The 23,480-nt window shown below is 70.7% G+C and overlaps 2 protein-coding genes across 4 annotated transcripts; both read right to left on the bottom strand.

Moving 5' to 3' along the window:
- On the bottom strand, nt 1–7,491 carry ANKRD39 (ankyrin repeat domain 39). Its single transcript, XM_074982006.1, has 5 exons — nt 7,359–7,491; nt 6,781–6,884; nt 5,981–6,184; nt 854–5,603; nt 1–280 (listed from the first exon to the last, which is right to left on the bottom strand). Exons 1-4 carry the CDS (start codon nt 7,432–7,434, stop codon nt 5,451–5,453), a joined length of 537 nt encoding a protein of 178 aa, XP_074838107.1. The 5' UTR covers nt 7,435–7,491; the 3' UTR covers nt 1–280; nt 854–5,450.
- A 4,703-nt stretch (nt 7,492–12,194) lies between these two features.
- SEMA4C (semaphorin 4C) lies at nt 12,195–23,155 on the bottom strand. Of its 3 annotated transcripts, none has more exons than XM_074981974.1 (15): nt 23,102–23,155; nt 20,575–20,743; nt 18,799–18,947; nt 18,638–18,700; nt 18,435–18,533; nt 17,975–18,071; nt 17,069–17,185; nt 16,286–16,437; nt 15,597–15,772; nt 15,374–15,518; nt 15,072–15,294; nt 14,877–14,992; nt 14,269–14,426; nt 14,114–14,184; nt 12,195–13,585 (listed from the first exon to the last, which is right to left on the bottom strand). In XM_074981974.1, the coding sequence occupies exons 2-15, from the start codon at nt 20,675–20,677 to the stop codon at nt 12,747–12,749; spliced, it is 2,508 nt and encodes an 835-aa protein (XP_074838075.1). In that variant the 5' UTR covers nt 20,678–20,743; nt 23,102–23,155; the 3' UTR covers nt 12,195–12,746. The 3 variants fall into 3 exon arrangements, with proteins under 3 accessions (XP_074838075.1, XP_074838072.1, XP_074838074.1); XM_074981971.1 differs by lacking the exon at nt 23,102–23,155 and adding an exon at nt 22,695–22,799; XM_074981973.1 differs by lacking the exon at nt 23,102–23,155 and adding an exon at nt 21,333–21,814.
- Nucleotides 23,156–23,480: the final 325 nt, after the last annotated feature.

Below are 23,480 nucleotides of genomic sequence, written 5' to 3'. Positions count from 1 at the left end.
AAGTAAAGAACGACGATTTATTTAACAAACGAGTCTTAATTAAATCAACCTTCCGGGCGCCAGAGCTGTTTACAAGCGAGCTGAGTTCTCCCCTGAGCTCCCCACTTCCCGACGTTGCTCCTACCGCAGGCCAAAGCGATGGGTGGGTGGAGGAAGGGAAGGAAAGGGGCAAGCTGGGGAGTCTGCCTTCTAGATGCCTTCAGGCGCGTGGACAGCTGCAATTCTTCTCTTCTGTCTTCTGCCTTCTGCGCTTGGCTCGTGGGCCTGCATGTAGCAATGCCTGGGAGGAACGATGGAATACGCATTGGGTAAGCCACTACGCTCCCTTGTCTTAGCCTTAAAACTGAATAAGGCTCCTGACCTACAAGGGCTCCACGCTCTACGGTAGGGGCATTTCACCCTCGCAACCAAGGGATTTCCTCGAGTGCTCAAAGCTGGGGAGGCAGTCAAGGGAGAGAGCCCAGAGCAGGCCAGGTCACCTCATCTTACAGCTTCTTGTCTCCCAGCAGCTTTGTACCCCGTGACGCCGTTTTTTTCCCCGCCTTTAGTTCGCCCCCTTTTCTGAGGGGGCTGATGGCTCAGTGATTTTTTCCGGACTCCATATTAAAGATGGAGCCCAACGGGGACTCTATGTTGAATAACGATTTTTAGTGAAACATCCTTAACGCTGGGGTGGATGGCGGGAGGGCCGGTCCACGTCACGATCAGAATAAAGGCTCGTGAAACCATTACTCGTAGACGTGGTCGTAGGGCTGGGGCATCTACGACCACCAGCCGCACGAGAAGACGACGGGGCGGGGCGGTTGGGGATTCCCTTCTAAAAGGGACCGAGTCATCCAGCTGCTGCCCAGACCTGGAATCTCGGGAAGCTGCCTGTTTGCTGGGATGCAACAGAGTCTTCCAAAAATCACCAAACCTGCGGATGACTCCCCCTTCCTACTTCTCCGTGTAGGAACCGACGACACAATGAAGGATGACCTGGGGCAGATCACTGCAGATTATGGAACTGTGGGAAGAAAAATCAAGGAATGCTCCAACGACTGACTCCAGGGAACCGGAAATGAACTTCCAGAGCCTCTCAAGAACCAGCAAATACCACCACTGGCTGCAGCAGCAGTTATGAGTGAGGTATTTAAAGTATTGCTCTAATAATTCTCTCTAGCCCTGGTCTTTTTCACTAACAAACCCTTAGATATTAGGTCTAAGGATCTGGCTTTTGCATGCTGATTTGGGTAAGTCCAAGTTTATATTGACTGAGGCCTGGGGCTGGGCCCCTTGGGATCTGGAAGAATCCGGGTAGTGCTTGGCAAAACCAGGCTTAAGAGCCCCTCATATGAGTTTGGGGGTTGTTGCTCAGGGCTGGTGCAGTAGCTGAGACGTCTGTGAGTTTGCTCGTGTGGCGTCTGGCTGGCAGAGGTTCTGTGGAGGCTGGCTGGATTTGCCTTAGCATGAAGGAAATCCCAGCCTGGGGGGCTCGGTGTGGCCTGGATTTTAAGCAAAGCTACCCTGGATTGATTGTGCTAGCTGTGCCCAGAAACCCTGGCCTATCACACCCAGGCCTCACGTCCATACAATGTGCGGCTGAATACCCACATTTTCAAGATGCTCAGCTTTGTTCCTAAGCGAATTGTGCTTTTCCAGATCCTATCCATCGCCTTCAAGCTCGCACTTGCTTTCGCTGTTTCCTTTGTCCAGGCTAGACCGGGGTTTCCCAAACATGGGACGCGATTACATTTGAAAAGTGTCACCGGCTGGGATGGGCAGTTCCCCAGGTGGCTCTTAAGAAGCCATTCACAATGAAATGGTTCTCAGCTGCTTAATTGGCTTTACAGCCATTATGGGGGTTAAACCAATCAATTCAATTAAGTCCCATTTCAGCCTTGCAGGACAGGGAACTGCCCACCGGCATGTGAAACAGGTATAGGGCAGAGAGTGGGAGAGCCAAGGGGCAGTGCCTGGCTCAGGTGAGGTCGGTGAGGGGCAGGGTTGGAAGGCTTAAGTCGGGGTCTGAGGGCTTGAGAGCTGGTCAGGGCTCGGTGCTCCCAGCAGCTTCCAGCTGGGGTGTCCCCTGCACCCAGCAGGGGTTCCCTGGCTGGCAGTGCCAGCCCAGGGCTCCACAGGTCAGTGGTCCCCCCAGCACCCAGCAGGGGTTCCCTAGCTGGCACTGCCAGCCCAGGAATCCACAGGTTAGGGGGGTCTCCCCAGCACCCAGCAGGGGTTCCCCACCTGGCAGTGCTGGCCCAGGGCTCCATAGGTTGGGGGTCCCCCCAGCAAGGGTTCCCGGCTGGCACTACCAGCCCAGGGCTTCATAGATCAGGGGGTCACCCCAGCACCCAGCAAGGGTTCCCCAGCTGGCACTGCCAGCCCAGGACTCCACAGGTCGGGGATCCCCCCAGCAAGGGTTCCCCAGCTGGCACTGCTGGCCCAGGGCTCCACAGATTGGGAGTGCCCCCTAGCACCCAGCAAGGGTTCCCCAGCTGGCACTGCCAGCCCTGGGCTCCATAGGTTGGGGGGTGCCCTCAGCACCCAGTAGGGGTTCCCCAGCTGGCATTGCTGGCCCAGAGCTCCACAGCCAGGTCCCCCCCCCCCCCCCCGAGCACCCATCAAGGGTCCCCCAGCTGGCACAGGGCTCTGTGCCCCAGCCGGCTTCCAGCCCCCCAAGTGTGACTCCCCTAGCCCCATCCAGCCTCTGAGCGACCCCCTAGCCCGAGTGTGGGATTTAAGCCGGGGAGCACCCTGGGGCACCAGGACAGGCAGGGCTTGCTGCAGGAGCGCATGGGGGACCTGGCAGGTGGCTCTGGTGGGCTCCATACCCCCCCTTCGTGTGCAAGGCGGTCAGCCAGGCCCCCAGCGCTGGAGGACGTGCTAACACCGCCGGCCAGGTGCTTCCTGCTCCGCGCCAGCCTTGCCCACCACCATGCAGAGCGGCTGCACCCACAACCCCACCGGGACGTGAATGCTTTCCACTCGGCACTGGCGAGGCCGCCTCTGGAGCCTTGCAGCCAGTTCTGGGCCCCCCGGTACAGACGGGACGTGCTTGCAATAGGGCGGGTTCAGCAGAGGGCAATGAAAATGAGGAAGGCGCTGGAGCACATGGCCTATGGGGAGAGGCTGAGGGATTTGGGCTTTGGTTTGCAGAAGAGAAGACTGAGGGGTGATTTAATAGCAGCCTTCAACTTCCTGGCTGGGGCTCTAACGAGGCTGGCGTGAGGCTGTTCTGGGGGGTGCAGGTGACAGCCCAGGGACTCTCAGCTGCCCAGTAGGACAAACCCTTCCCCCAGGAGCCGTTACGGAGGGACCTCCACCCTGGTGGTTTTTAAGGCCCTGCCTGGGACCATTTAGTGGGGGGCCAGTCCTGCTGCGAGCCAGTGGCTGGATTCGACGGCTTCCTAGGTCTCCTCCAGTCCTCGTCGTCTCTGAGCCTACAAGCGGGACACAGGGCCTGTCCCCTCGGGGGTGCCAGCTCCCATCTGGGCCCAGGGCGGGCCTGGCTGGCTCCGGGGACACAAACCTGCCTAAGTGGCTGGGGAGAGGTGGGATGAGCTGCAAGGTGGCATCGCAGTGTGGACGGCAGCGGTGGGCACAATGCCCACATCCCTGCCTGTACCCCAGGGGGCCACGTGGGTGGGAACAGCCCCTCCCAGGACCTGCCTGGGCCCCACAGCCCCAGAAGGGGGTCTAGTCCCTGCTTGGCCCCCGCCACAGCTGCCTGTGGCCCTGGCCTGGGTGGCACCAGCCCCTCTTTACACCCACGGTGGGGGCAGCGCCCCGGGGAGAGAACCATCCAGGGAGGCAAATGTCGCCCAGGTGTGAACAGACACCAACCAGCCCGGGCCGGGGCGGACGGGGAAAGCGGCTCAACCCCGCAGAGCCGGGCACAGGCCCGGCCCCACGCACCAGCCCACGCCCAAGGCAAAGGGAAGTGGGTCCCAGGGCTCAGGCCCCAGGGATGTGCCCCCAGTCCAAACCCGCGCCCCTGCCGCATGCCCGTCTGCAGCCATGCCTGGCAAGCTGCCGCTGGGAGCTGCCTTTCACCCCCTAACCAGCATCGCCTCGGAGCCAGGGTCAACCCCCAGCCCCATCCCCCACTAAGGACAGGCCAGCTGGGGCCCGCACCCTCCCCCCAGGGCTTGTGCCAGTACAGCCGTTGCTGGGGTGCACCCCGGCGCAGGCTCCCCCGGCCTCGCAAGCGGCCAGGCAGTCCCAACTCCAGCCACAGGGCACCGTCAGCTCTGCCCGCTCCCGCGCCCAGCTCTGCCCCTTTCGTCTCCGGGCCAGTGAGCTGCCGCCCGGGGACCAGCCAAGCCAACCAGGGCTCCTGCAGCCTGGCCTGGGGACAGCCCCGGGGGACCAGGGCAGGACTAGAACCCGGCCTGCCAGGCTGGTCGGGTGCTGAACCCCCGGGACCCTCCCGCTGGACTCCAGGCGCCTCAGGAGAGTTCCCAGAGACGGGCTCGTCGGCTCCAGAGGGTTTATTGTGATTGTGGCTGCACCGCCCGGCCCCCAGCCAGGGCACCCTGCAAAGAGGCTGCAGGGGGGCTCAGCGGGGGGCTCTCCCCTGGCGGGTAGGGCTGGCCCAGGGCAGCACTAGGGGGGCTGCACCGTGGGGCAGGGGGCTCTTGGTCTCCCCCGGCCAGTGATGCTGCTGCTGGGTCTTGATACAGCCTCCTGTCCAGGTCCCAGCCCCTGCCCCCCTGTGCAGCCCCCCCATGTGGGAGGTCTGCGCCCCCAGCAGAGGGGCAGGGCCTCTGGTTGAGGGTGGGTCCTTTGACTATGGAGCATGGGGCACCCCCCAGCCAGCTGCCTCGTGAGTCAATAGCTGGGGGGGGGTTGTCTCGGCTTGCTCCCCTGCGCACTCCAGCTCTTGGGAAGTGCACACCCCCGCCGCGTCCTGACAAACAGGCCCACGGGGGGAGGGGGCCGAACCGTGATGGGACAGGCCCTGACCCCTCCCCCAGCAGGGAGCAGCCGTGCCCCAGAGCAGGCAGGGCAGGGCACAGCTAATGGGGCCTGGCACAGATCTGGGGGAGGGGGGCCCTGCAGTTACCCCCCGGAGCGGCCTGTCCCAGCACCACCCCCAGGTGCAGCCCACGGTGCCCAGCTGGGACTAGCCCCGGGCAGCGCCTCCAACCACGCTGGCTGCCTCGGTTTCCCACCAGACTCGTGGCACTGGGAACCCGGCTCTGGATTGGACCGTGCTGCCTGGCTCCTACCCCCAGCGCTCCAGCCACCGCAGCCGTCCTGGAGCAGGGCCTGGCCCCCGGCCGCGCCTCCCCCCCAGCCAGTCACGTTCCCCAAGGGCAGGGTTAGCAACTCCCTGCCAGCTGCCTCCATTCCCCACTGCAGCAACCCAGCCGAGCACGTCCCCAGATCTCCCCGGCCCGCGACGGGCCCAGCTGCCCCCGCAGCAGGCTCGGAGGAGACAGAACTCAGGCCCCCGCCCCTGCACGCTACGGCTCGGCTGGCTCCAGGAGGTCCCACAAGGCGCCACTCCTGGGGACCAGGTCGCAGGCTCTCCTGCCCCTCCTGTCTCGAAGGCTCTTCAGCCCCGGGCTGTGCTGCAGCAGCAGGTCGCAGATATCCCGGTGGCCCTTCTCGGCCGCCTGCAAAAGGAGAGCGGGTGTGAGGGAAGCACGACCCCCAGGGGGGATTTGCTAGCGCAGGGGGGCTGAAATTTCCCACGGGGGTCTCAGGTTCACCCCCCCCTGCAAACGCTGCGCCAGGTTCCCGGCCACTGACTGCCCACGGTGCCCTCGACGTGGGGCCCCAGGCGAGCAGCTCACCCCCTGCCGCACCTCGGGGCGGGAAGGGAGAGAACCAGCCCTCGGCCGAACCGCCTCAGCCCTGGGGCCAGGATGGGCTGCTCCGGCTGGCGGAGGGCCAGCCACGTATCTGTGGGGCGGGGCTGCAGGCTGAGACCCCCCCCCAGCACGGGGGCTGAGCGCAGGGAAGGGTGTGGGGCAGGAGCCCAACCCTGCACCTTATGCAGGCTGCTCATGCCGTCGTCGTCCACAATGGCAGGGTCGGCTCCCTGGGCCAGCAGCAGCCCGGCCACAGCCACGTGGCCCCCATAGCAGGCACGGTGCAGGGCGGTGGCTCCGCCGTGGGTCTGGGCGTTGCAGTCGGCCCCGCTCTGCAGCAGGAACTGGCAGACGGCGCTGTGCCCGTTGCGGCTGGCGTAGTGCTTGGAGACAGAGCGCAGGGGGTGCTCGGGTGCCGCCCCGCTGCCCGCGCCGGACCCCCCCGCCGAGCAGAGGGGCACCCCCCGGGGGCAGCCCAGCCCAGCCCTGCTCCAGGAGCGCCCCAGCAGGCACCGGCCTGGCTTGGAGCACACCTGCGGCCAGGCCGGCCCACGCCAACCAGGGCACAGCCTCCCGCAGCCATGGGTGGGGTCCAGCCCCCGGCTCTGGGGCGGGGCGGGGCGGGGCGGGGCGGGGCAGGGGGCAGGCTGTCTCCAAAGCCACAGGCTGGGCTCAGGAGAGCCACTCCTGCCGGCCGAGCCCTTCCCCCCACAGGTCCCCCAGCAGAGCCCCCTCCCCTCGCAGGCCCCCCCGCCGAGCCCCTCCCACAGCTCTCCCCGCCGAGCTCCCTCCCCCCACAGGCCCCCCAGCTGAGCCCCCCTGCAGCCCTCCCAGCTCAGCCCGCCCCCCCCAGCCGAGGCCCCCCCGCAGCCCTCCCAGCCGAGCTCCCTCCCCCCGCAGGCCCCCCAGCTGAGCCCCCCTGCAGCCCTCCCAGCTGAGCCCTTCCTCCCCCCCCAGCCTAGGCCCCCCCCGCACTCACCAGGGCCGTGTACCCCGCCCCGTCGGGCTGGCTGGGCTCCGGGTGCTTCCCCAGCAGGTGCCGGACGCGGCCCAGGTCCCCGTGCAGCGCCGCCGCCCAGATACCTGCACAGAGCGGCGGGGTCAGGTGGGGGGGTCAGGCGGGGGTCCGGGGGGCCTGGGGGCGGGGTCAGACGGGGGCCCGGGGGGGTCAGACGAGGGGGTGGGGGAGGGGTGAGAGTAGGCGGGCGCAGGGGCGCGGGGGGCCTGGGGGCGGGGTCAGGCGGGGGCCCGGGGGAGTCTGGGGGGGTCAGACGAGGGGGTGGGGGAGGGGTGAGAGTAGGCGGGCGCAGGGGCGCGGGGGGCCCGGGGGCGGGGTCAGGCGGGGGTCGGGGGGGAGTCTGGGGGGTCAGACGAGGGGGTGGGGGAGGGGTGAGAGTAGGCGGGCGCAGGGGGCCCGGGGGCGGGGTCAGGCGGGGGTCGGGGGGGAGTCTGGGGGGTCAGACGAGGGGGTGGGGGAGGGGTGAGAGTAGGCGGGCGCAGGGGGCCCGGGGGCGGGGCCGGTCGGGGGGTTCCAGGGGCTCCCGGACCCCCGCGCGCCTCGCTCGAAGTCCATCTCCCGCAGGGTCTGGCGCGCGCCGGGCGCGGGGCCGCAGCAGGAGCCGGGGGCGGCCATGGGGGCGGGGGGCGGGAGCCGGACTCCTGGGTCCCCCCCCCCCGACTTCCGCCTCCACTTCCGCTTCCGGCCGCGCTGCGCTGGGGGGCGGGGCGCTGGGGGCAGTGGGGAGGGGCGCTGCGCTGGGGGGAGGGGCGCTGGGGGCAGTGGGGGGCGCTGCGCTGGGGGGCAGTGGGGGCAGGGCGCTGGGGGTAGTGGGGAGGGGCGCTGCGCTGGGGGGCAGTGGGGGCAGGGCGCTGGGGGTAGTGGGGAGGGGCGCTGCGCTGGGGGGCAGTGGGGCAGGGCGCTGGGGGCAGTGGGGAGGGGCGCTGCGCTGGGGGGCAGTGGGGCAGGGCGCTGGGGGCAGTGGGGAGGGGCGCTGCGCTGGGGGGCAGTGGGGCAGGGCGCTGGGGGCAGTGGGGAGGGGTGCTGCGCTGGGGGGCAGTGGGGCAGGGCGCTGGGGGCAGTGGGGAGGGGTGCTGCGCTGGGGGGCAGTGGGGCAGGGCGCTGGGGGCAGTGGGGAGGGGCGCTGCGCTGGGGGGCAGTGGGGCAGGGCGCTGGGGGCAGTGGGGAGGGGCGCTGCGCTGGGGAGCAGTGGGGCAGGGCGCTGGGGGTAGTGGGGAGGGGCGCTGCGCTGGGGGGCAGTGGGGAAGGGCGCTGGGGGTAGTGGGGAGGGGCGCTGCGCTGGGGGGCAGTGGGGCAGGGCGCTGTGGGGAGGGGTGCTGCGCTGGGGGGCAGTGGGGCAGGGCGCTGGGGGCAATGGGGAGGGGTGCTGCGCTGGGGGGCAGTGGGGCAGGGCGCTGGGGGCAGTGGGGAGGGGTGCTGCGCTGGGGGGCAGTGGGGGCAGGGCGCTGGGGGCAGGGCGCAGGGGGTTAGTGGGGAAGGGCGCTGGGGGTAGTGGGGAGGGGCGCTGCGCTGGGGGGCAGTGGGGCAGGGCGCTGGGGGCAGTGGGGAGGGGTGCTGCGCTGGGGGGCAGTGGGGCAGGGCGCTGGGGGCAATGGGGAGGGGTGCTGCGCTGGGGGCAGTGGGGCAGGGCGCTGGGGGTTAGTGGGGCAGGGTGCTGGGGGCAGTGGGGAGGGGTGCTGCGCTGGGGGGCAGGGCGCTGGGGGCAGTGGGGAGGGGCGCTGCGCTGGGGGGCAGTGGGGCAGGGCGCTGGGGGCAGTGGGGAGGGGTGCTGCGCTGGGGGGCAGTGGGGCGCACCTGGCAGTGCTCTCTCGGGGAGGGTGGCGCCCACCCGCTGCTGGCCCCCGGCCGGGCGGTGCCACCCAGGCGAGGCAGGACGTGCAGACCAGAGTCAGGTGGGTGCCAGGCTGGGAGTGGGCCTGGCCTGGGGGTCCCACTGGGAGGGAGACGCCCCCCCAAGCCCGCTCCCCATAGAGCTGGGACACAGGTACCTGTGGTGCCCCCAGGCTGACCCCAGCCAGTGCTGGGCACAGCGCCTGGGAGAGGCCCGGCAGAGAGACGGGGCTGTTCCTGCTGGCTGGGGGGCCCTAGGGGAGCTCACAGTAGCCCCAGTGGGGTGAGGGTCAGCTTGGACCCCCCCCCCCCTTACCACAAGGCCACCACTAGAATTTCAGGCACCCCCTCTCTGCCCCCCAGGCACCCCCCCAGCCTGGGCCAAGCAGGGGAACCCCCTAATTTACACCCCCCTGCCCTGCTGCCCATGCACAAGGCCCCCCAGCCCCTTTGCAGCTGCCACCCTGTCCCGCCCCCCCCCTCCCCCCCCCCCCCAGGGCAGGCCCTGCTCTGGGCCACGTGGCTGTACCCAAGAGACCCGCTCTCCCGCCAGCAGCATCCCAGCACATCAGCTGTGCAGGGAGCTGGGTTCAGGGCTCTGGGGCGGGGCAGTGCCTCTGCCACTGGCTCCCCCTGCCCTGCCAGTGACCCCCAGCAGGGGTGAGCCTGGGCTGCCTCCTCCCCCCAAATGACAGGCGGCGCTGGGCAGAGACAGCCAGCCAGGCCCCTCTCATTGCCGAGAGCTCAGGCTTAATTACAGCCCCTGCTCAGAGCTGTGGGCTCCCACCAGCCTCCACTGGCGGGCACTGCCCCCCTCTGCTGGCAGCCCAGGCCGGGGTGAGCGAGAGGCCAGCAGCGCCCTGAACTGGAGCAGCCCCGACGCAGCCGGCCTGCGGCACAGGGACCTGGGGCTCTGCTGTGGACTGGCTGGTTAGCCCTGGGCTGGGCAACCCGCTGCCCCTCTCTGCCTCAGTTTCCCCCACTACAGCCCTTCCGCAGCTGCCGTTCCACAGCCGGTCAGGCCGGGCTGTCTGCGGGGGTGCAGCCCCTGCCCTGCTGCTGCTGGGAAACGAGCCCAGGGTGCCCAGCCGGCTGCTGGCTGCCATTGGGCTGGGCCCTCGGCCCCCTTCGCCCGCCTGCAGCGTTACAGGGGCCGGCTCCTTCTGCGTGCACCAGGCAGGAGCCGGCCAGCCCCGGGGGGGACAGCTGCGAACAGCAGCCGGCTGGGGCTGTTGACGAGCCCTGGGTAGACCCATGAGCTGGGCTCCTGCCGGCAGTTCCAGCCCCTGGTAAACAGGGCACGTGCTCCACTGAGCCCAGCTCCAGGCTCTCTCCTGGGCCACCAGTCCTGGGAAGGATCAGCCCTGGGCCTGCTCCAGCTGTTCCTGGCTGGCTGAGTCCCGGGGTGCCCTGCCTGCTCACTGCGTTTGGGGGCCTGGAGAACGGCCACGCTGGAGCCCCTGGCCTCAGGGCTGCTTGCTGCACCAGGCCAGCCAGGCTGCTCCCAGACAGCCCCGCCCGGCACCCTGTGCTGTCCTGGGGCTGGCCAGCTGGGGCCGGGGGACCCGAGGCCTCTCACGCTGAGCAGCAGCATCTGCTGGGGCCGGGAGGTGACGCCCCAGGAGCCAGCCCCTTGGGCAGCTTCCTAGCTGTTGCAGAGCTGCGTAACCCCGTGCCAAGCAGCTGGCCCGGCGCAGGCTGGGAAGCCAGGCCATGAAGGCGGAGGTGGGCTCCCGCCTGGAGCTCTGCATTGCCTCTTCTGGGGAAACGGCCCAGCAGGGCAGCTCCTGGGAGCCCAAGCCAGGGTCCCCCCTCTCCCAGGAGTCCTGCGTCCTGCCCCTCCTCCCTGGACTGTGCTCCGTCCTGGGGCCGGCCTGAAAACCACGAGTGGCTTAGAGCCTTTGCAAAGCTGGTCCCTAATCTCCAGCCCATTTCACAGCTGGGCACACTGAGGCCCAGCCAGGGGCACGGAGTCGCTAAAGCCAGCGTGGAGCTGGGAGTCCTGTTCCTCCTGTGCTAAGCAGTGCCACGTGCCCCGCTCCCGGCACAGGGAATGGACCCAGGCGTCCTGCTGCCCCGACCCAGACGTGCTCCATCAGACACGGCCGCTGCAGCTTTTCCCCTTCTAAAGCCTCTTGCGTGCAGAGGGTACAAAGGCCCAGCCTAGTGCAGAACAGGAACTGCGCCTGACCCCCGGGGCTGGGACCTAAGCTGGCAGGTAACACCTCTGAGCTGAACACAGAGCAGAGAGGAGCCGAGTGGGGTTTGAATTGGAGGTGGCAGTTGGAAGTTGGGGGGATTTGGAAGGAGCCAGCCTGGCTGGGGGGAAGCTACACCCCATAGGGGCCCCCCTCGGGCTCCTCTCCCCAGGCTGGGTTGGAATGACCGTCTCTGCCGGCTGCACTGACACCTCTGTGCTGAGCTGTGTCTCTGTCGCCTAATAAACTCCCTGTTCTACCTGCTGAGTGAGTCACTCCTCCTTGGGGAACCCTGTTACAGGCCTACTGTGAGCACCCTGCTTGCTCGTGTGCTGGCAGGGACCGTTCCCAGCCTCCAGCCAATGCTGGGAAACCCTGTGCTGGGTCCCACACAGCCCTGGCCGTGGGCCAGCAGCCAAGCTGAGCTCCGGGGAGGGCTGGGCCGTCCCACGCTCCCTCCCTGCCTGCTAGATGCTGGGGTGGGACACGCTGAGGCTGCTCACGGCCCCCTCCTGTCCCCAGCCCAGCTCCGGCGTTTCCCCAGCGGCTGGGCCTGGGCTCTGACGCACGCTGGAACCTCTGCACAATCGCTCCAGGCCTGGCCTCCCGCCTGCTGGCCCCTGGAGCGATACCAGGGCACCCTGCTGCAGCCTTGGGTCACGGGCCCCCTCTCTGCATCCCTGCAGGCCCCAGGTGCCCCTGCTGCAGGGCCCATCCCAGGCTGAATTAATTCCCCATTCTAAGGGGACGGTGCGGCCGGGGCAGGGTGTGGGGCAGGCCCAGGGCTCAGCCCCAAGTGACCTGGCTTTTCTAGGCCGAGCTCAGCCCTGGCGCAGCTCTGGGGGTGGAGCGCCCCAGGCACAGCTGGCAGGAGAGGGGGGAAGGTTCACAGCCTGCTGGCCCCAGGGAGAGGGCTGAGCCTGGCCACAGGGCAGTGGGGCCCCCAAGTTCCCTGAGTAACAGGGCAGCTGTGGTTACTGGGGGGTACTTGGGTACAACGTAGCTGTGACCGGGGGGCGGGGGTATGTACTCTTACTCCCAAGGGGCACCCGGCCTTTGTAGTTAAGTACCCCCAGCAGCTGCATTTTTACTCAAGTACCTTCGGGGGTCCTTCCCCCCCAGCAGCTTTCAGCGAGCCGGGCCCGGCCCCGCCCCCCCGCCCGTGGGAGGCCAGCTCCCAGGGGAGCGCTGGCGGTTTCCTGCCCTTTTATAGCCGCCTGTTCCTTTTTCCATGAGCTCAGTGGCCGTGCAGGGCCCGGGAAGGGCCAGGCCTGGCCCCGGTCCAGGCCAGCGCCAGCTCCCACCCCTACAGCCCTGTCCCCCCCCGGCCCCAGCACCAGCTGCCGCGGGAGTTTCTCCCCTTTTATTTTTTAATATAAAAATACTCCAAATATGTACAGCCAATAAATACATTACTGTAACAAATAAGTTACACGGGGGCGGGTTGCTTGCTGCTCCTTCACCCCCAAAGGATGGGGCAGGGCCACAGGGCGGGGGGGTATTTACAGGGGCAGCCCTGCCCCAGGGAGAGGGGCCCTGGCAGCCCCCTAGTCCGGCTCTGCAGCGTGGGGAGCCCTTTCCCCCAGCCGGCGCGCACACACTGGGGGCCCCACCAGCACGTAGGCCCCAGAGGGCCGGACTCCCCCGTCCCGGCCAGGACTGCAGGCCCCCGCTGTCACCCAGCAGTGGGCGCAATCGGAGCGAGGCAAACTGCTCCGCTGTGGAGCCCCCGCCGGGCTGCCCGGTGCCAGCCGGCGTCCAAAATCCAGCCAGCTTTCGCCAGCTCCTAAGCCGGCCGGCCATCCAGGCCCAGTGCCGTGGGGGCTCCGGTCCGGGCCCCAGGGCTCGCTGGGAGGCGGCTGGGTGTGAGGTAGCAATGCCAGGCCCACGGCCCCGGGCTCACACGGACGACTCCTCGGGGTTGGAGTCGGGCAGCGCCTGGCGCTGCTGCAGCTTTCGGCGCAGCTCCTCGGCCAGGTCGGCGTAGCCGGGCCGCTCCTCGGCGCCCAACTGCAGGCGGATGTAGCCGTTGGAGGATGAGCCCCGGGCACTGCCCAGGTGCAGGCGGTTGGGGGAGTGGGGCGGCGGGGAGGGCAGGGGCTGGCCGGGGATGCCGTTGGCGGGGGGCGAGGGCGGGGCCGGGCCGGGTTGGCACGCGGCATGGCCCGGCACAATCTTGAGCGAGCCGTCGGAGTAGTAGTAGCTGGCCGGGTCCCAGAGCTTCTCGTCCGAGTCACAGGCGGTGCCGGGCCCGAACTTGGGGCTGGCCGGCTCCTTGGGCAGCTCGATGGGGTACACCAGGGTGCTCTCCACGGCCTTGGCGCCCTTGGCCATCTCCTCCCGCAGCCGGCGCCGCAGGGACAGCGTCACCAGCAGCAGCACCAGGCACAGGGCGCCCAGCGCCCCTGCCACCAGCCAGCCCAGCCCCAGGCTCTCCACCGGAGCCCTGGCCTCCAGCGTGCCGGCCGGCCCCGGCACCACCTGTACGGCGTAGTGCTCGGCCGCCAGGCGCGTGCCCTGCTCCTCCGAGAAGCAGCGGTAGGTACCGCTGTGCTGGGGGCCGGCCTCGCGCAGGAGCAGGGCCTGCAGGTGGGGGGCGTAACGCACCCAGGCGTGCTCGGCCGCCAGCTCCCGCCCGTTGAAGGCCCAGCGGGCCCGGGCCAGGTTGGAGGTGAGGCGGCAGGGCAGGAGCAGGTCCGCGCCGGCTGCCACCGTCATGTTCTTGGGGGCGGCTTTCGCTGCAGGAGAGAGGGCCGGGGTCAGAGCCCCTCTGGGCCGGGCGCCCTTCGCTGGTGGGGGAACCGTGGGGGGCTGAGCCCAAGGGCTGGGCGCCCTTAGCTGAGGGGGCCCATGGGGAGCTGAGACCAGGGGCCAGGCGCCCTTAGCTGGTGGGCTGAACTCAGGGGCCGGGCACCCTTTGCTGAGGGGTCCCATGGGGAGCTGAGCCCAGGGGCCGGGCGCCCTTTGCTGGTGGGGGAACCGTGGGGGGCTGAACCTGGGGGCCGGGCGCCCTTAGCTGGTGGGGGAACCGTGGGGGGCTGAACCCAGGGGCCGGGCGCCCTTTGCTGAGGGGGGTGCTGCAGGGGGCCAAGTGCCCTATGCTTAGGGGGAGGCCGTGGGCAGCGGCTCCGAGGTGCCCCCAGGAGCAGTGGGCACAGGCCTGAGCTGCCGCAGGCCCCCAAACGGGGCTGCACAGCCAGAGGTGTCCCTGCCCCCCAGCTACCAGCCACCCCCACCAGGGGCTGTGCGGGGCGGGGGCCTCTCACCTGGGGGGGCTGCTCGGGGGGGGCTGCAGCGCCCAGTGTCGGCGTTGAGCACGTCCTGGAGCAGCAGCGACCTGCAGGAGCGAGAGCGTTGGCAATGCGGGGGGGCTCTCACGGGGCGCCCGCCCCTCCCCCCCACGCCCACGCCCGCCCCTCACCTGTCGGGGCCCTCGGCGGGGAGGCAGCGGCTGGCGTTGGGGCTCCAGGCGCAGTAGGGGTCCCTGGCCAGGACGCAGTCGGCGCAGGAGTGGTACTTGCTGCAGTCGGCCAGCGGCAGCTGGGCCACCTGGGAGCGGGACCCGGCGAAAAGCAGCCTCTGGGGTGGGGGGGGAGTCACGGGGTTGGCGGCAAGGCCCAGACACACCACCAGCCCCCCCGCTGGCCTGGGACCCCCCCACTGATCCCTTTGGCCCCCCCAACATCCTTCCAGCCCCTCAACTCCTGGGACCCCCCCATCCTAGCCCCCTCTGTGACACCCCCCCCCCAGCCCAGGGTCTCTCGATCCCTCTGACCCCCCCTGCCAGCCCAGGGCCCCCCCCCCAACATCCCTTCAGCTCCTCAACTCCTGGGACGCCCCCCCCCAGCACCCCAACCCCCTGACGCCCCCTGCCGGTCCCAGGGCTGCCCCGCCATCCCTCCAGCCGCTCAACTCCTGGGACACCCCCCACCCCGACCCCTCCTGCCAGCCCCAGGACCCCCCACCCTGGCCCCCCAACATCCCTCCGGCCCCTCAACTCCCCCCTAGCTGCCCTGCCCTGCCCCCTACCTTGCGGGGGGCAAGTACCAGGCTCTCCACGGCCTGGGCCGACGCAAAGACCTGCAGTTCCTCCACCAGGTGGATGCGGGAAGGCAAGACCAGGGCTTTGTGCAGCCAGCCGTCCCCTGCAGAAGCCACAGGGCACGGTTGGCGGGAGCTGGGGGGCAGACCCCCCCCACCCCCCCGGCGAGCCCCGGTGGGTACCTGTCCCGATGAACAGCACGGTGTAGGCGGCCCCGTCCAGCGCCCATGCCCGGTGCACCGCCAGGCGGGTGAAGTTGGCGCCCCGCTGGAGCAGGAGGGGCCGGCCGCGGGGCGGGAGCACGGGCTGGTCCATCAGCGGGTGCTTCTTGGCGAAGTTGAGGGTGTTGTCGGGGAGCTCCAACGAGCTGGCCACGCCGTTCTGCCGGTGCCAGGCTGTGATACACTGCAAGAGGGCGGGCGGAGGGTCAGGGCTCGGCCGGGGGAGAGGGGCCGCGCTGAGTGCTCAAGGGGGGGGCACTTACCGCCCCAGGCCGGGGGCTGGGCACCTGGTCCGAGTACCTGCCCCACTTCTGGGCCTGCTCCCGGTACTCCTTGTAGGGCCCCTCGAAGGCCTGGCGCACGTCCTCCAGCTGGTACTGGCAGACGGCCGAGACGTCCACGTCGCCCCTGCGGGAGGGGAGGAGAGGGTGAGCGCGGGGGGCCGGGGGCAGGAGCCGGGGGCGCCCAGGGACCCGCCCCGCTCACCAGCGGGCCTGGAAGAGGCCGAAGAAGGCAGTGTCGCGCCAGGTGGCCCCGGCCAGCGTGAACACGGCCTGCAGGCGGCCGAAGTGCAGCTGCTGCTCGGGCACGGCGCACGCCAGCCGGGCCTTCAGGAAGGTCGTCCACTTCTTCTGCAGGGTCCGGGCGCCGCCCATGTCCCCCTGGCGGAGGGAGGCTCCGGGTGAGGGGCAGGAAGATCCAGGGCTCAGCTGGCTCCTGGGAGCCCCATGGCCCAGCCGAGCGCCGGCACACAGCCCTGGCACTGGCCCCCCACAGCTGGGTGCCATGAGTCCTTCAGCACCCAGCTGTGCCAGCCGCCAGCGGGCTCTGGACCTGCTGCTGGGCCTGGCCCGGCCCGGCCCCGAGGGCGGCAGCGGGCTCCCGGCCCGGCCAGGCCCCAAAGGCGGCAGCGGGCTCCCGGCCCGGCCAGGCCCCAAAGGCGGCAGCGGGCTCCCGGCCCGGCCCGGCCCCAAAGGCGGCAGCGGGCTCCCGGCCCGGCCCGGCCCCAAAGGCGGCAGCGGGCTCCCGGCCCGGCCCGGCCCCAAAGGCGGCAGCGGGCTCCCGGCCCGGCCAGGCCCCAAAGGCGGCAGCGGGCTCCCGGCCCGGCCAGGCCCCAAAGGCGGCAGCGGGCTCCCGGCCCGGCCCCGAGGGCGGCAGCGGGCTCCTGGCCATACCTTGCAGACCCGGGCCACGCGGGCCACCACCCGCTCGGCCTCGCAGTCGAGCTCCAGCGCCCGCTCGCTGAAGAAGAAGTAGACCTTATCGTCGTCGCCGGTGCTGCTGTCCTGGCTCTCCGGCACGAAGGCGGAACCCACGAAGTGCGGCTCTGCAATGGGAGTGGGTGAGAGCCGGGCCCACGCCCCGCGTACCCCCCAGGCCTGGCCCCTTGCCACGCCTGCCACACTCGGGGCCGGGCCACCGGAGCCAGCCTGCCCTCTGCCCCCTCCAATGGCGCCTGCCCCACAGCCTCCCACGGCTAGCACAGCCTGCATGCCCCAATGGCTGGGCCCCCCCCACACAGCCGGGCCCCCCCAATGACCACATGGGCCCCACACAGCCAGGTCCCCCCAGTAACCACGTGCACCCCCCACAGCCAGGTCCCCCCAATGACTGTGTGCGCCCCACACAGCCAGGCCCCCCCCAATGACTGCACCACACAGATCCAGGCCCCCCCAATGACCATGGGTGCCCCACAGCCAGGTCCCCCCCAATGACCGTGTGCACCCCACACAGCCAGGCCCCCCCCAATGACTGCACCACACAGATCCAGGCCCCCCCTATGACTGTGGGTGCCCCACACAACCAGGTCCCCCCCAATGACCGTGGGTGCCCCACAGCCAGGTCCCCCGCAATGACCACATGCGCCCCACAGAGCCAGGCCCCCCCCATGACTGCAACCCACAGATCCAGGCCCCCCAACAACCACGTGCACCCCACACAGCCAGGCCCCCCCTCACCGTTGAGCCAGGAGGCCAGATACTCCGTCTTCATGGAGTAGTGGGGGCCGAGGTTGCGGAGAATCACCGGCTCCGTGCCCAGGAAGTTGTTGAGCGTGGCCGAGTACAGCTCGCCGTCTGGGGGTGCGACCCACGAGGGGTTAACACCCACCAGCAGGGAGCCGGGCCTGTCACCGCCGGAGGGAACGGCCCCAGCGCGGCCCGCGGTAGCCAGGCCTGGGCCACGCGGGTAGCGACCGTCCGACACTGGGTCTGCAGCGGTGCTCGGAGCTGTCCAACGGGGGTGACTGTCCCCTGCCCGGGCGGGGGTGAAACAAAGGGGCAGCGGCCCGGACGTCCGACCCACATCTCGGGAGGCAGAATGCCCCAGCAGCCCGCCCGCGCTGGGGCTCCCAGGCCTTCCCCCCTCCCCGGGAAACCCAAAGAGGGCCTGGCAGGGAGCCCCTGGGTGCCGGGAGCCAACGTTCCCACTGCCAAGGCTGGGGACCCCGGAGGCGTCCCCCAGGGGCACGGCCGGGTGGAAAGCACCACCGCCAGGTACTCTCCGGCCCCGTTCTTCTGCCGGGCTCCTGGCCCGCTGGGGTGAGAGCAGCCCGCAGGGGGGACCCAGGGGAGACCCAAGAACCTAGTGACCCAGCTCGGGGGGCCCGGGAGAACCTGTGCGGCGCTGGTGAAAGAGGTTTACGAGCCGCTCGGCTGAGTCGGGGCGGCTGGATGGGGCGTTCCGAGACAGCGGGTAGTAGCTGGGGCGGCGGAGGGGCTGGCGGGGGCCGGCCGTGCCCCAGTGAGAAGGAAAGCCCAGCCTGGGGCTGCGAGTGGCCGGATTTAAGCCGAGGCGCCCGGTCGGTTCTGTCGGCTGTGCCCAGAGCCCCGTCCTATTGCCCCCTCCCCGCACGGCCCACCTACCCACGAGGAGCCCAGTGTGGCCCTTGGCTGGGTCGTAGGGACACTTGCCCTTCCCGTCCTCAAAGGCCAGTCTGTTGAGGGAGAAACTGGGCACCTCCTGCAAGAAAAGCCCCCGCGGGTCAGAGACGGGTACCCACCACTGACCACCCAGGGAGCAGCACCCACCAGCAGAGCCCAGCAAGCTCCCAACCAGCCTCCACCAGCCAGCCTGGCCCAGCAGGGGGCGCTGTGGGCGGGGGGCAGGATGCCGGGTGAGGGGGGGGTACTGGTGACTCCGGCGCGGCCCAGCAGGGGGCAAGGTACCGGTGACTCCAGTCTGGCCCAGCAGGGGGGCGCTGTGAGGACGGGGAGGTACCAGTGACTCCGGCCCGGCCCAGCAGGGGGGCGCTGTGGGGCAGGACGGTGGCGGTGCGGGAGCCCCACAGCCGTGCCGTGCCGTGCCGTGCCGTGCCGTACTCACGATGTAGGTGCACTTGGGCTGGAAGGCGAAGGTGCCGCACACGTACAGGTGGGAGCTGTTGTAGCTCTGCAGGAAGCGGACGTAGTTGAAGCAGTCGGTCTGGGGAGAAGGGGCCGGTCAGCAGTGGGGGTGGGGGTCGGCCCCCAAGCCAGGCACCCCCACCCCACCCCCGCAGGCTGCCCTGGGCTGGGCCGGGCGCATACCTGGTTGTTCTTCCCCTTCTGGATGCACTCCAGCTTCTTCTCCGCTGGCGCCTCCCAGGAGATCTGTGGGGCACAGTGGGGCGGGGTGGGGTGAGCCAGGCACCCCGCCCCAACGGCTCAGCCCCCCCCCCCATGGCCTCCCCTGCCCTCCCCCCGCTTACCGCTGCCTTCAGCTCCAGGGGGCCCGTGGCCAGGGCGAAGACGGCCTCCCGGGCGCCCACGTAGAGGATGGCCTCGGCCTCGCCCAGCGTCAGCGTCACGTAATGGGACACGTCCGCCTTGGAGAAGCGCTTTACCACCTCTTTCAGCTCTGCGGGGGGCAGGCAAGGTCAGGGGTGCTGGGGGGACCCGGCCACAGCCCTGCACCCCCGGCGCCTGAAGGAGGTGGGACACGGGGCCCCAAGACAGGGCACCATGAGCCTTAAACCTGAGAGAGCTCCGGGTGGCAGCCTGAGCCACTGTTGGCCTCTGCCCCGTCCCCCCGCCAGCCGATAGCCCCCACGTGGCCTGCGGCCGGCAGCACCCTGCATGGTCCAGCCAGCACCTCCCTGCACGGTCCAACCAGTAGCACCCCAGGGCCAGGCCAGCCAGCACCTCCCTGCACGGTCCAACCAGTAGCACCCCAGGGCCAGGCCAGCCAGCACCTCCCTGCACGGTCCAGCCAGTAGCACCCCAGGGCCAGGCCAGCCAGCACCTCCCTGCACGGTCCAACCAGTAGCACCCCAGGGCCAGGCCAGCCAGCACCTCCCTGCACGGTCCAGCCAGTAGCACCCCAGGGCCAGGCCAGCCGGCACGGAGCCACAGCCAGGGTGCCCACCTTTCCACAGCCCAGCCCCCGCCCACCGGTGCCCCCCACCCACCCCGGCTTCTCTCCTGGCTGGGACCAGCCTGAGCCGGGAGCGGCTCCCCACAGCCTGTGTGTGCAGGGAGCTGCTGAGCGCCCCGGGCCGGGGGAGCCCACACGGGGCCATGGAGCACGGCGGCCACCCCCGCCCCGCCGGCTGGACAAAGGAGCCATTGTGGGGGATGGGCCCCTGCCCGGCCCCCAGGCTGCCGTGCCCAGAGAAAGGGCCATTGACGGGAGCGCGGGGGAGGGCAGAACGGCCGTGCTCAGTCCCACCCCACAGTGGGGGGGGGCCCACTGACCAGGCCTGCGGCAGGGGGGAGTTGGCCAGGCCCGGGGGGGTGGTTGAGGCCCTGGGGGGTCCATCAGCCAGGCTCTGGGGGGGCAGCAGAGAGGTTGCCCAGGGGCCGGCAGGAAATCCAGCCCCAGGCTGGTTGTGGGGCAGCCCCTCGTGGGGGGCCACAGGCCCCAGGCTGGCGCCGAGGGCTCCCCAGGCAGCTGTGCATGGCCCAGAGCCAGGGGACCCCCTGTACCCGGGCAGAGCCCCAGCCCCCAGCCCCAGCTCTGGACACAGCCTGGCAGCACATGCCTGAACCCACAGGGCCCACCAGCACCAGCCGCGCACTGAGATGGCACAGCCCAGCCCCGGGCCGCTGCGGCCATTGCGTGGGGCTGGCACATAGAGGTTGGGCTGAGGGCAGGGCCACGCCCCGGGGAGGGGAGCAAGGGGCTGAGCAGCAGCGTCCCCCCGGCCCTACACGGCCCAGAGCTGCCCCCTCGCAAAGACACGCCCCCCGGGGGACTCTCAGCACCCCTTCCAGCCAGGGCCGAACACGGCCCCACTCCCAGGACGCCGAGGGAGGCGGGCGTGTGGCAGCCTGCGGAGACACCCCCGGGCGCGGCACGCCATCAGCGACACGGGGCTCGGAAGGGTTCGTGGGCATCTGGCTCTTGAGCTCCTGCCAGCGCCGGGCAGCCCCCTGCCCGCCCGCCACTGCCAGCCCCAGGCACGCGCCACGGCTTCCCCGCTACAATCCCCCAGCGCGGTTGCAGCTGCTCCGGCGCCCCCGCCCCCCGGCCTGGCTACACTTACCAGAGTAGGGGATGGTTTTCCGAGGTACCAGGCTCCAGCTGGCGGCGTCCAGGCTCAGGACGAGGGCGGCGAGCAGGACGAGGCCTGGGAGGGTGGCATCCATGCTGCCCCACGGCCCGGCTGGCTGTGGCACCCCCAGCTCTGCGCTCACCCACGCTGCTCTGGCGGCCTGGGGCGAGACAGGCGGGTTATGGGGCCCGGCCATGCGGCCAGCCGGAAACAGGGACAAGTGAGACATTGACCAGCTTCAGCTGGCAGCCCTCAGCTGGGGGGGCAGAGGCAGATTCCCCCGCCCCGCCGCCCAGCCCCACAGAGCAGTGAGTGGCCTCACCCACCCGGGGGGGCGACCTGCCGGGGCTGCCACCTGAGCCCACGCCCTGGGGTCCAGCCCCACAGCCCAGGGCCGAGCCTGTGAGTGGGCCAGGCTCGTGGCTAGATGCAGCGAAACTTGGGGGCCCCCCGCCTGTTGGGCCACGCACCCCACTGCTCGGCTCAGTGGGAGCAACCGGCCAGCCCCACGGCTGGGCCCCTCCTGCTGGGAGCTCCCCCCACCTCGGCCGAGCAGAGATCCCCCTTTGTGTGAGTGCCTTGCTCGGTAAGGACTTCCTGCCATCAGCGTGGGGGGGGGCTGTCCTTCAGCCCAGCTGGGGCCCCTCCCCGCCTGGCTTCCTCTGCCTCCTGGCCAGCCGGGGGAGGGCAGGGCAAGTGAGGGGGGTGTCAGCCCACCCCCACAGCAGGGCCCCAGCGGTTCTGCTGACCTCGGGAACGCCTGTCTTTGTGCCTCAGTTTCCCTCTCCAGCACAGGGAGCGCGAGGGCCGCCAGGCGATGCCAGGCCAGTGAGGGGCTTTGGCACTCAGCCCCACACCCCGCTGCAGCTGGGGGGGGAGGGGGCTAGAGAAGGGCATAGCCGAGCAAACAGGGTGACCAGCCCTGTCCCAGAGGGCCATGGCCAGCCCAGCTGCCCCCCACCCCTCCCTGGGCCCGGCCGGCCGGAGCAGGCGTGGGACAGGCCCCTGGGGCGGGCGGGCGGGCGGCCAGCTGGCGGGGGCAGAAGCATAGGGTTTTCCAGGCGGGAAGCAGGAAGCTGCCCACCCCCCCCCAGTGGGAAAGGATTTCCGGAGGAAGGGAAGCTGTAGGAATCAGGCCAGCCCGGCCAGGAAGCCAGCCCCACCAAGGGGGCAACCCCTGCCCCTGCTGGTCACACCCCAAGTCCAGGCCCAGCTTCACCCTCCCCCACAGGGGGACAGCACCTTGCACCCCGTTGCCCCGGCACCTCTCGCCAGCACCCAGCAGGATGGGGAGGCAGCAAGCTGGAGTCTCTGGGAGGCCCTGCCCCCTGGCTGGCAGAGCCAGTGCCCCACTGCCCCCAGCCCCGAGTAGGGAGCCACCCACAGCCGGCCCAGGCTGCCCCCACCCCGGCACCTGCCTACCAGCCTGTCCCCCAGCCCGGGGCTGCAGGGGAGGGTGGGCACTGGGCTCGGCCCCTGCTGTGTAGGGCATCCTGGCCGCCATGGGCACCCAGTGGCATGGCCCCAGGCCACCACCCAGCTGCACACGCTAGGGCAGCTGCAGACCCAGCCCAGGCGGAGGGGCAGGGTGACCCCCAAGTTCTGCACTGGGGGGGGCAGGGTGAGCACTCTGCCAGCAGCCCCATAACTAGCCAGCCTAGCACTGCCCCCAGCTCGGAGCCGCCCCCCAGCACCCCCCAGCCAGCTCGGAGCCGCTCCCCAGCACCCCCCAGCCAGCTCGGAGCCGTCCCCCAGCACCCCTCAGCCAGCTCGGAGCCGCTCCCCAGCACCCCCCAGCCAGCTCGGAGCCGCCCCCCCAGCTCTCCCCAGCCAGCTCGGAGCCGCCCCCCAGCACCCCTCAGCCAGCTCGGAGCCGCCCCCCAGCTCTCCCCAGCCAGCTCGGAGCCGCCCCCCAGTTCTCCCCAGCCAGCTCGGAGCCGCCCCCAAGAACCCCCCAGCCAGCTCGGAGCCGCCCCCGCCACCCCCAGTCCCGGCCCCAGGGGCGCACCGGGGCTACAGGGGAGCGCAGCCCCCAGCATGGATCCGCCCCCCAGCCTCCCCCAGCCCCCCGCCCCGGGCTCGCGGGGACAAAAGCCCGTTCCGTACCCTACCGTGCCGAGCCGAGCCGAGCCGAGCCGGACAAAAGCTGGGCCGCCCGCCCCCTGCCGGCCTGCGCGGGCGCTGCTGCCGGAGCCCCCCTGCCAGGCGGGGCGGAGAGGGGCGGGCGGGGCCGGGGGGGGGGGGACACGGGGCCGATCGCGGGGGACGCCCCCGGGCTGCGCGGCCGCCGAGCTGCGCGCTCTTTGCGCGCCCCGCCCACGCGTGGGACCCCGAGGGGGGCGGGGGAGCCGCTGTGAGCTCGGCGGGGGCGGGGGCGGGGCCGGCGCGGGGGGGGGGCAGGACAAAGGGCTCCCGGGGGGGGGGTCCCTGCCCGGCCCGGGGCTGGAGGGGGGTCGCAGTCGCCGCGCCGCGGGGCCGGGCCGGGCCGGGCAGAAGGGAGCCGCCCGCCCGCACTCACCGGCTGCCGGCGCTCGGCGCTGCCCCTGCCCCGCTCCCGGCGCGCCCCCGGCCTGCCTCGATTTCCCCCTCGCGGCCTGACGTCGGGGGCGGGGCGGGGCGGGGCTCGCCGGGCCGATGAATGGGGAGCGGGTGGGACGGGGGTGAATGGGGAGAGGTGGGGGAGTCGAGGGGGGGTTGGGTGCCGGGGGGGGCTGAGACCCGGGGGGAGGGGTCCGGGGGGGTTGAGAGCCGGGGGAGTGGGGCCCGGGGGGTGGGGTCCGGGGGGAGGGGACGGGGGGCGTTGGAAGCCGGGAGGGAGGCGTGTGCTGGGCGGCTCTCTCCTGCCAGCTGAAGCTGGTGTTGGTGACGGATTCCCTCCCCCCACCCGGCCCAAGTAT

This window comes from Carettochelys insculpta, chromosome 31, assembly GCF_033958435.1.
Source record: "Carettochelys insculpta isolate YL-2023 chromosome 31, ASM3395843v1, whole genome shotgun sequence".
NCBI classification, from domain to species: domain Eukaryota; kingdom Metazoa; phylum Chordata; order Testudines; family Carettochelyidae; genus Carettochelys; species Carettochelys insculpta.
This window is presented reverse-complemented; position numbering and strand designations above follow the sequence as displayed.